The sequence below is a fragment of the Haliotis cracherodii genome, unplaced genomic scaffold (genome assembly GCF_022045235.1).
Source record: "Haliotis cracherodii isolate W230 unplaced genomic scaffold, xgHalCrac1.p SCAF_2, whole genome shotgun sequence".
NCBI lineage: Eukaryota > Metazoa > Mollusca > Gastropoda > Lepetellida > Haliotidae > Haliotis > Haliotis cracherodii.
The window spans coordinates 80,569,386-80,580,850 of NW_027266275.1; the positions used below are offsets into that span (position 1 = coordinate 80,569,386).

The 11,465-nt window shown below is 38.9% G+C and overlaps 2 protein-coding genes across 2 annotated transcripts; one reads left to right on the top strand and one right to left on the bottom strand.

The window, feature by feature from the left end:
• Positions 1-61: 61 nt before the first annotated feature.
• Positions 62-5,033, top strand: LOC139469717 (PHD finger-like domain-containing protein 5A). Its single transcript, XM_071251966.1, has 4 exons — positions 62-113; positions 1,645-1,668; positions 2,924-3,090; positions 4,721-5,033. The coding sequence occupies exons 1-4, from the start codon at positions 62-64 to the stop codon at positions 4,808-4,810; spliced, it is 333 nt and encodes a 110-aa protein (XP_071108067.1). The 3' UTR covers positions 4,811-5,033.
• A 2,420-nt stretch (positions 5,034-7,453) lies between these two features.
• Positions 7,454-11,465, bottom strand: LOC139469718 (UPAR/Ly6 domain-containing protein crok-like). Its single transcript, XM_071251967.1, has 3 exons — positions 11,358-11,465; positions 10,068-10,199; positions 7,454-8,840 (listed from the first exon to the last, which is right to left on the bottom strand). The coding sequence occupies exons 1-3, from the start codon at positions 11,416-11,418 to the stop codon at positions 8,602-8,604; spliced, it is 432 nt and encodes a 143-aa protein (XP_071108068.1). The 5' UTR covers positions 11,419-11,465; the 3' UTR covers positions 7,454-8,601.

An 11,465-nucleotide genomic window follows, 5' to 3' on the forward strand; every position in this document is an offset into this window, starting at 1 on the left:
CGTACGGATACGTGTTATTGATTCCATTCCCAATCCACAATTTTGTATTTCCTCTTTCAAAATGGCGAAGCATCATCCAGATTTGATTTTCTGTCGAAAGCAGCCGGGCGTTGGTTTGTATATTTGTGTTTATTCGGGGTGTTTTTTTATGTTCCTTGCAGCCAGGTTTGTCCGGTCAAATGTTTTAAAGGCATGATAGAGATGGTTAGAGATAACAGATGGACACAGAGGATAATATTTTGATCGGATCATGGTAAGCAGGTAACAGACGTAGTGAAAACGTTTCTTGTTCCATGCTTTCTGATCTTATCCATTAGGAACTTGTGTGGACCTTTATCCTCATTCAGTCATTGATCCAGGGAGGACTGTCAGACTATGTCACTCATCAAGTGCTTGTGTAAGAGTGTTGTATATTGAGCCTGTTATCACATACCATGAGGCTAAAATATTACTGGTGGAAAGTTTAACATTTGTAGACGCACAACTGCTGATGGCATGGCTGACTGTTTTGCATAATTCGTTCTGGTTGTTCTTTCATGTCCCTAACATTGGTCTGATAGTTCTGAAAGTGGTTAACAATGTTCGTTTGATAGTTATTGGGGTCTAGCTGCGGTAATTGTACCTCTATGCTGCTCCCTGATAAACGATTTTGATATTGTTTGTTGCTACACAGAGCTATGGGCTGTCCCGAAGTGATTTCCTAATAGATTCCTGATCCAAATCTGCATCACACTTTATATGCTTCAGCCAAGTGAATGATTCCAAGGCTGTAGGTTAACTTGTAACCTAACCAAATTGTAGCCATCATGGAGAATTCATAGCCACTCCCTACTCGCAGACAAAATTCACGGTGAACTATAGAGGACAAAACAAATACAGTTGAGAAGTAAGACTGTATAATGATTTATTACATATAATTATAGAATTATTATGTGACAAAAGTTATTTCAAATTTTAAAGAAAAATAAATACTTGATACATTATGGCCTGGCGTGACATTCTGCCAGTTATCTTTTTTGGATGTGTAAACATGGTAACCTCTAATGTAATCTTTTCAGCTTGGATCTATGGGTAATCCAATTTTCCTTCTCGGCTTGGATATACTTACCTGATTATTTTTTTATAATAATAGTTACAAAGATCCTGCTAACGAAATACCAATACTTCATGTATTTTTATTAGATACTTTATTCACAAAAGAGCCTGCCAAAGAAAACACTCAGAAACATACACTTATCTTGCATTTTGGAAGTGATGGAACCAATCAGATGCCTATATCAAAAATTCACTCCAGGCTTGTCAACGAATTCACCATAAATTGTGTCTACGTGTTGGGAGTGTCTATGAATTCAGTGTTTCTCGATCCCAAACTTACAAGTACTTTGAAAGTTGCACAAACAAAAATGTAAGAATATAGAATGTAGGATATAAAGTTTGATGAAGAATTGCATTAGAAATCTATTAGGAAAACACTATGGGATAGTCCATAGCTCTGTGTGACAAGTCAGTATTAAAATCGTTAATAAGGAGCTGCACACAGATACGGTTACCACAGCTACCAGGGGTGATTTCAGACATGATTTACTGTTCATTTGAATTGTACCAATAATTCACTGAACTAATTTTTTCTTGTTACAATTTCAGCTATTGGGAGGCTCTGTGAAAAATGTAAGTATAATCATGATAAAAGTAATAAAATTTCAAATAATATTTTAGGCTATCATCTTGATCACCAAGATTAATTGTTACCATTGCATATATTTATTAAGAATAGATAAACATGATACACACTCTGTATTATATATAATACATGACTCATAAGTATGATATACCCGGTATACATGTAGTGATCTTTAACACAGTTGAAAGGTTATTTTCTTAGCTCAACATATGAATGTGAAAAACTGTCATATCATGAAAAGAACACTACATCAGTCATTTCAGAGTTCAGTTTAAAAAACGTCTTGTGTTGCAATTAGCATGAATAAGCCAAATTATGTATAAATCTTTGAAATAAGGCAAACCATCAATGGTTACAAGATTACCTATGAACAGTGACTGCCTCATGGCCTGCCTCAGAGGAAGGTCAGTGGTTTGATTCCAGGTCGTGTTAGCAGAGATCCAGATAAGCTGCATATCTGCGTAAAATACGCATCAGAAATGCAGAAATACGCAGTAAAATAATATCCAAGCGTATCAAATACGCAACGAACATTACAGATACGCTACAAAATAAAACTTGTGCGTATCATCAAAATATTGTGAAGTAACCCTGCATATTCGATTGGCAAATCAGCAACTTATTTTGAAATTATAAACGGGCATTCCGTCAACCTTGCCCAACTCCTCGATGACAGTAACATCATGATCATTTGCCATCACACTTTCATGTGGAAGTATCGTGGTATTTTTGAGTCCTATAAAGCTCTCGAACCCACACACCAGTTTGCGGGGACTAGATGAACAGTGTTTTTCAATATTTAACTTAAATACCCACATGTGTAAAAACTAGTGGGTAACAGAAATTTGAATACCCAGATAGAATAGTTGATACGCAGTGATTTTAAAATGCATGGGTAAAATACCCACAACACCAAAAGCTTATCTGGAGCTCTGTGTTAGCCTTCCTGTAGCTCGGCTTTTAGGGGAGAAAACAAGGAGTGTTCAGCTCAGAGTCAGTATACTGTGTCTGAGTGGGGTATCCACATTAATCTGCATCAAAGTATCTCAGCGGGCGAGTAAAACCCCACTTCACCTCACTTATGCAACAAGGACTTGTGGATAAGCCATTTCTTTTTAAGTGTAGATTCTAACACTTTTCAAGCCAAGTGATGTATGGGGTTATGATTGATGGATGGTTCATCACATCAAAGAAGTTGAAATTACTAATCAGTGCTAATGTTGTAATTGTTTTCATTTGCAGGTGATGGAAAGTGTGTTATCTGTGACTCTTACGTGCGTCCGTGTACCTTGGTCCGGATCTGTGACGAGTGTAACTACGGGTCCTACCAGGGTCGGTGTGTGATCTGTGGAGGGCCTGGTGTGTCGGATGCCTACTACTGCAAGGAGTGCACCATCATGGAGAAGGATGTGAGTAGGTCTATGTACTTGGCAGCAGGTAGACACGGCACTGGTCGGAGACAAGTGAAAATCTTGCTGGCTCATACTCCCCAAAGTGTAGACATTTTACATAAACGACTAGTCTAAAAAGTTGTTGGCTACCCTTGTACACTGGGTGACGATACAATCCAAGCTGGTGACTTATCAGGCCTGTATCATTATTGCGATGTGTGCTCTTGTTCCATGTTTAACCTAAGTGATTACTTATAGCATAATATATATGAACACAATGCCATTTTAGAAAGTGGTCAAATGTAACAAATGTTATATTTGGGATAACACTTTCCTAGTAAAGTACAGATTCTTGTACTTTTTGGGTTGCGTCCAGGATTCGAACCCACACTACCACAGTGAGGCACCTAATCGCCAGCACACAAAGTCAGCGATCTAACCCACTCAGCCACCGAGGCTTCCACAAAATGAAAGTCTGACAACTGGTAGTCTAGATCACATACTTTGTGTACTGATTAGCACTGTGGGTTCGAATCCTTGACTGGACTCAACCCCCCAAAAAGTAAGAGAATCTGTACTTTACAAAGAAATATAACATTTGTTACATTTGATCACTTTCTAAATGGCATTGTGTGTTCATAGATTTCTGACAGGGGTGCCGTGGTTATTCAATCAATACAATATCCTATGTTGTTCATATGTCGATGACAATGATTTCTGTCTCCGTTTGTACGGCAAAGCTACAAATGTGTATTTGATGTAAAGGTACACTGATTACCAGTTAGTGGATGATGGTGACATGTTTTATTCACTGCCAGTGTAATATAATTCTTTGCATTAATACATCTGAATGACATATTTGAAACTACAACCAGACCTTTTTCATAAGAGTAAGATTTATCAAGGCATATTTTAATTAATTGTTGCCAAAGAATAACTCCTCAATTAAGTGATACTGGTACAGCTCTTTGATTCGTCTCATGTGCTTGGATATGAGAAATATATCAGTCAGTTTATGTCGGAAATCCAACTTGCTATTAGCATGATACACATTTTCTGTCAGTTTCTTTAAAAAAATTATTAGCATGATGCACAATGCTTAATTGCATATATATGGGTTTTTCTTCATTTCCGCTAAATGTGCCTGTATCCCTGGTTGTTATATACAATGAAATAGGTGATGTGTTAAATGCAGGTTGATTGCCCTTCTGTTTCGTGATCTTTAACATTCAATGTTATATGTGAGTGAGTTGGATTTAACACAAATACATCACTTTCATTGGATGTCGGTGTGCTGGGAGTAGGGTTTATGACGCTTTTAACAGTATTCCAGTTATATCATGGTGTGTCAGCTGAATGTGGGAGGAAAGCCCGAAGTGATGCAGGTCTCACCATTAACCACTTCGGTGAAACCTACGAGCACCGGTATGGTGCTGACAAACCTAGAAAGATAATCGGGGCGAACCGGGATTCGAACACACGATCATAGGTTTCTGGCGTGCCCAAGGAACGCAACTCTGCACAGTGAAGCGCAGCGCCTAAGACGACAGGGCCACCCATGCCCCCCAATGTTATATATAAAATAATGTTGTATATTTAATTTCATGTATGTCATGTGTATTAATCATAACACATTTCTATGTTTTAGAGAGACGGGTGTCCTAAAATTGTGAATTTGGGAAGTGCCAAGACAGACTTGTTTTATGAGAGAAAGAAATATGGCTTCAAGAAAAGGTGATCTGTGTGTTTTTGTGACTTGCCTTATCATTGAAACAAAGACATAATTGTTACCATGGGAACACATCTTCAGCAACCATAAGACATCATGTTTATCTGTCATAAGAACAACATCTGTGGACAACACTCTCATTCCAGGACATTCAACGTCATTTGACTCCGGAGGACAAACTGTTTATCAGATGTCACATACCTGATTTTATGGGAAACATGTTAATAAAGCTTTTTAGATAGAAATACCTTGCTTCTTTTTCTTTTTAAGTTGAAACATTATTGTTTGTGCATCTGAAAAAATCATGATAATGATAATAAATGTGTTAGACAGTATTAACTAATTGAGAAACTAAGAACATGAGCTGAATCTTACAGTGTGCTCAATACACATCCTGATAGTTTTCCCTCTTATTAGAATAGTTGATTGTTAGGACAAATGTATTTGGAACATGCATAGTGCTTTTAATTTTAAGAATGGTTTATTCAGCTGCGTCAACTTCATGTCATCCTTTATACCTCCAGTGCTCGCAGTTGGTAAACCTACTCTACCCCTGCATCCATTCCTGTGTGTCTCGCAATCTCAAATTATCCGCCCTTGATTTTCATTCGCAAATTGACAAATCAGAAAGCGAGCTACAAACCAGCCTCAATGTTGGGTTGACAATATCAACAATGTGAAGGCCGGGCCTATTCATTATGATAGGGTTTGCAAAATTCAACTTTGCCAAACTCACAAAAGAAAACCCTAAAAAATCTTGTTGATGGAAAGGATGTCTTATTGTCCATCAAAACTGGCGATGAAAAGTCCTCTCTTACCCTTTTCCTGATTTCAACGTTTCATTGGTTGGTAATATGTTAATGAAGATCAAGCAAGGGCGGGTGATTATAAGTTGCGAGAACAACGGGAATGGACCAGTGGTTAGTGTTGGTTTACCAAATGCGAGATATGGAGGATGGCCTCATGTATCCTGTAAAATAGTTCTTACAAGTACTTGTTATCTCCAAGTCAATTTGATTTTATTGCCTGAATCTTCAGCTGAATTGACACACCATTAACCAGACTGACCACCCGATCCATTCCACAAGCATAGGTTGCTGGAACCTATGATAACCCAGAATACTCTCATCACAACAACATAACATGGACAGTTTAGGCACCCAGGTGGCACACCTTTCCACAGTGAAAACAATACTACCAACATATTTAGTCAGAGAACCAGGGGTTTTCAGCCCAATAGTATACTCAATTCCAAAAGAAAAGCACACCCCAAGGTGGACATCAACACCTCGGACTTACTGCTGACAGTCAATGCACTGTTTGCAGACACAGGTCTGTGGGGAGTTCCAGCTGTCTGCAATATGTGGCAGAGAACTGATGATAACCTGTGTTGACATGACAAATGTACACATGGAAGTCCGCTTCTGGTGCAATCCTGTGCACTGTTTGTCTGTGCATTCCATGCCTTGTCTGTTTGTTTGTTATTTCGTATGACGGTAAATATGTCTGTAAATAATCAAATCTGGACCAGAAAATCTAGGAGTTGGAATCATGAGCATCGATCTACATAATTGGGATACGATAACATGCATGAACCAAGTCAGCGACCACCCAAATCTCGAATCTCAGTTCGCCCCAATTATGTTTCTAGGTTTGTCAGCACCGTGCTCGTGGGTGTCACCGAAGTGGTAAACATCTGAGACCTGCATCACTTCAGGCTTTCCTCTAACATCAAGCTGACACACCATGATATAATTGGAATAATGTAAATTTTATGTTAAAAGCGGCGTTTAACCCAACTCACAATTGAACGCGACGTTAAGCCCCATTTCACCTCGTTTCAACAACCAACAGTTGATGTTTCACATTAAGAGCATCCATAGTGTCCATAGCACATGCTCAGGACATGTTTTTGACAATATGCACACCCTTCTAGACATGTTATTCTATCACTGTGCATCTTGTTTTGTGCAAATACATCACTTCCATTGGATGTCTGTGATGGGAGTAGGGTTTAATGTCGCTTTTAACAGTACTACAGTTATATCGCGGCGTGTCAGCTTAATGTGGGAGGAAAGCCCGAAGTGATGCAGGCCTCCAACATTTACCACTTCGGTGAAACCCACGAGCCTGGGTATGGTGCTGACACAGTGTGATGGGAACTTGCAACACGAGACTGCGTTTCTTTTGGAACTGCAGTAGGTGTAGTCTAGTGAAGGTGTTGTGAAAAGTGTGAGTCTTGGCACTGTAGGTGTAACATTCACAGGAAACAGCAGTCATGATAGTAAAGGGGTGACAATGAGGTGGTTGTTCATTAGCTCAGTGCTTGACATCCAAATAGCATAATGTTGAAGTTCATGTCACAGACTTTCAAAACTGGTTTTGGTATAGGTTGATATATTTCTTCTCAAAAACTATTTCATCAAACTTATCCAAATGTAGACAGCATGTTGTGTGAATCTGACATTTCTATTCTGGTAAGACATGCTCAGGATGTTCATTAACAATTTTATGTCCCGTTTGTTTGGTAGCAAGGGATTCAGTTTGCTATTATGGGATGGGGGAAATGTCAGAATCCTGGATAGACTTGACCTCAAGGAACCAATAAAAACACAACACAAATGAATCATGTACAAAATTATCATTTATTATAAAGATAAAATTACTAAAAGGCACATTTTATTTGTAAAACACTGTATATGCCATAACATATATAAAACCATATGACATAGAGTACAGCCTCAGATACTGCCATACATCACTTAACAAAGGATGTTTATACCATGCAGGTAAACTCCCTAGTGCTTGGAATGCAATCACTAAAGTAGACTACATTAACAGAATGAACATATTTTAGTCTTATAACAGACAAGAGAGGGACCATATATATGTATTTTAACTGTTATCATAGCCTCAAATCAGACTGTAATGTGTGGAAACCACTTTTCCAAAGTGTTGGCCTAATACAAACAGCGGTGAAAATTATTTCTGGTAATGGTACTCACTTGAACTAATAAAACCTTATGATGGTAAATTATTCACAAGAATTAAATGGTCACCTACGCTAAAGGCATATGGATAAAAAATGTTCACGTTTGATTAAATGATATGATCAAAAGGGTATATGAAATGTACAAATATACAGGGATCGCTATATACAACAGGTCAATGACAGGGGAGTCATGAGGGCATGAGCAACCATGGTAATGGCCGACTATGGACAGGACAGTTATTGTCAGATTAGACCTTAACTGATTCTTATTTTTCTCAATTGTTAACATGTTAAAATCCCAGAAATGATCATGAATCTTGGTGAATTAATGGCTCTGGTTTGTTGTATAGTAGGACATGACTCTTTCTCACAAGTGGTAATTACAGAGTATGTTAAAACACGAAGAACTTTCTAGCTATAAGGTGTACTACACGGAAGTAGAACCCCTCTCACAGTAAAATGGTTATAACATAAAATGGGACGAAATATTTTATATGATCAAAGAAAATACTTATGTCACATAATTTGGTTTCATGTGATCTGATAAGATATAACTTTGATACTTTCATCAATATTTCAACAATTATTAAATAATAAAATTTTAAGGGGAAATCTGCCGGAAAACAAATTTCTCAGTTGACATGCAGTTACACACCATGATCACTTTATCTGGTTAATGATTGTGTAGACATCTGTTTCTTTCAATCTTCCATATCACCTTATTCATCTTGTGTTTTTCAGACTTTGTTTTCACAAGACTTGCATAGATCTACTGATTCCCCAAGGAAAGATCCAAAATGTTTTAGCTTCATAACTTTGGTAGCACATACTGAAAAAATGTCACAAATATCCCCACAATGACTGGTGTCAATGTTGTCAAAATTGCACCGCTGTTGCAGCCATCCTGGTTGTCACAGTGACAGTAGCGCATCTTCACGCGGTACGTCCCGAGACGCTCCTGACACACCCGTCCTTCATACATCCCGATCTCCCCTGCACTAGCACACTGTCGGACGTAGCGGACCTCCCACGCTCCATCAAAATATACTGTAATGAAGCAACATAAAGATTGAGTCAGAATTATTGGGTATGTTTGACTCATTTTATTAGGATCTGTAACATTTCATGAATGATTTTGAAGTCAATTCTTATAAATAAGTTAACAATAATAACTTCACAGACTTCTTTTTTAATCATTAAGATGAAACAACTGTAGATGTGATATGATCAGCGCAGCAATGCAACACAAGTCCACCCACTCTTTTATCAGGAGGGGGCACGGGTGGCCCAGTCGTCTAAGGCGCCGCGATTTGCTGTGCAGAATTGCTACCCTTGGGCACGCCAGAAACCTATGATTGTGGGTTCGAATCCCGGTTCGCCCCAATTATGTTTCTAGGTTTGTCAGCACCATACCCGTGCTCGTGGGTTTCACCAAAGTGGTAAACGTCTGAGACCTGCATCACTTCAGGCTTTCCTCCCACATTAAGCTGACACGCAGCGATATAACTGGAATACTGGTAAAAGCGGCATAAAACCTACTCCAAGCACACCGACATCTAATGACAGTGATGTATTTCCGTTAAACCCAACTCACTCACTCACTCACTCACTCTTTTATCAGGAAACAGTAGTCTGTTAGTGGGTATGGCCAAGTGTTTTTTTAAACAAATGCAAAGAAAATTGTTTGGTATGCAAATTACATGCCATTGAATCACTTGCATGTTAGTAAAATAATCAAATAAGAATTTGTTCGTAGTGTTATACATGCTAACAAAATGTCTTGCCCTCAAGGAAGTAAATATAATGCAGAATCTAAAAGACATCTGATATATGAAAGAATGAAATGGCTAAATGCCAATATTGCTTAATGTTTTGTTAGGGTCATTGCGGTATAACATTTGCTTATATCAGTTTTTTGACTGGTAAATTCAGTAGCATGTGAACTTTAATCACAGGTAGTTTATCAATTAAAAATTGACCTCCCATAAGTGCCCTCTACAAGCAACAAGACCAAATTCTCATTTCACAGTATTTGGAAACATTCTTCAAAACATAGTCATTTGAATTGTGAGCGAGTATGGTATTACGCCGCTTTTAGCAATATTCCATCAATATCATGGCGGAGGACACCAGAAATGGGGTTTACACCTTGTACTCATGTCGGGAATCGAACCTCGGTCTTCGGTGTGACGAGTGAACGCTTTAACCACTAGGCAACCTGACTGCCCTAGTCATGTGAAATCTGTCAAGCAAGTGTATTTTTATTAGCCTTACCTTCTTGCACAACCTTTCGACAAAGGTTTTCATGATCTTGGCACTGCGTCAGATGTTGTGTGACGTTGTCGAACCAGTCGGCACAGTCATGCTGATGGTAGGAGTTGCACTGGAAACACTTGATGGCAGAACCTGCAAACACAAGAGTTCATTACTACAGTTATGCATGATAATGTCATCAGAACAGGCAATATAAGGACACCAGTGTTTCAAACTGATAGTGTGTGAAATCGTTCATTCCATCCAGGTGAAACACACAATCAGCCTGACTTTTGTTGAGATTAGGCTTATTTAGGCTATCAATACACAATGTGCTGTATTTCCTCAAACAGAAGCCAGACCTCTAACAGCTACTAGGTCTCTAACAGACAATAGGCTTCAACACTTACAGACACTGGGCCTTCAAGGGACACTTGGCCTTCAACAGGCACTTTGCTTTTAACAGACACTTGGTCTTCGACAGACACCGGGCCTTCGACAGACACAGGGCCTTCGACAGACACTTGGCCTTCGACAGACATTTGGCCTACGACAGATACTGGGCCTTCGACAGACACTAGACCTTTGACAGACACAGATGGTGCTTTACTAGTCTGGACTAGTGTCTGTTTTATAGTGCTAGCCCACTGAGATACCATTTGGAAGTTAAACATGGCTACCCTACTGAGATACAGTATACTGACTCTGAGCTGACCAGTCCTTGTTTTAGCTCCTTAATGCCAAGTGTCTGTCACTGGTACAAGTTCTATCTTTTAGCTTCTGTTGGTATAATGTTACTGGGAATCAAACCCCCAACTTTCCGGTCTCAGGACAGTTACTTCTTGGAGCCTTGAAGGCATCACCGTGCTTAAATGCTGCACCGTGTATTTCATACTTAAAATACAAATAACGTTCAGGAAAGATTATTTGAAAACGTGTGTGCATATTTACGCACGCACGCACACACACACACACACACACACACACACAATGTGTTAAAATACTAGTAACAAGTGTATTTGAAAGTTTATCATGTTTATAAGATTAAACATTAAACGATTCGTATTTAATGCATTTTCCATTTACTCCGCAGATCAGTTGCCTACATCTCTATTTATTATTATCTGCCGTTTCTGGTTTACACACATCTTCCATAAAACTATTCAAACCCCTAAACATGGCGGTCTGCGCTATCTTCTGGGCACTTCCGTGTGTGTACTACCTGATAGCAACTGGGACGACTGAAGATCTGAAGATCAATTTAAAAAGCCGCCTGCATCTGGCGGTGATTAGTAGTTATCCAAAACTTACCTGTATCCAAAATCACAAATACTGCCACAATAAAGGCGAAAGTGGCAAGAATCGCCTTCATCGTTGAAGTCAACTCGTACCGTATCTGCGGAACTACCTTAGCCGCTT

Excerpts from the sequence above, each read along its gene's own strand:
- LOC139469718 (XM_071251967.1), bottom strand. The coding sequence starts at position 11,418 with ATGAAGGCGATTCTTGCCACTTTCGCCTTTATTGTGGCAGTATTTGTG. Across the intron at positions 10,200-11,357 it reads ATTTGTGATTTTGGATACAG|GTTCTGCCATCAAGTGTTTC; the intron begins GTAAGTTTTGGA and ends TTGTGTTTGCAG. Across the intron at positions 8,841-10,067 it reads TCGAAAGGTTGTGCAAGAAG|TATATTTTGATGGAGCGTGG; the intron begins GTAAGGCTAATA and ends GCTTCATTACAG.
- LOC139469717 (XM_071251966.1), top strand. The coding sequence starts at position 62 with ATGGCGAAGCATCATCCAGATTTGATTTTCTGTCGAAAGCAGCCGGGC. Across the intron at positions 1,669-2,923 it reads TGGGAGGCTCTGTGAAAAAT|GTGATGGAAAGTGTGTTATC; the intron begins GTAAGTATAATC and ends TTTCATTTGCAG. Across the intron at positions 3,091-4,720 it reads GCACCATCATGGAGAAGGAT|AGAGACGGGTGTCCTAAAAT; the intron begins GTGAGTAGGTCT and ends TCTATGTTTTAG.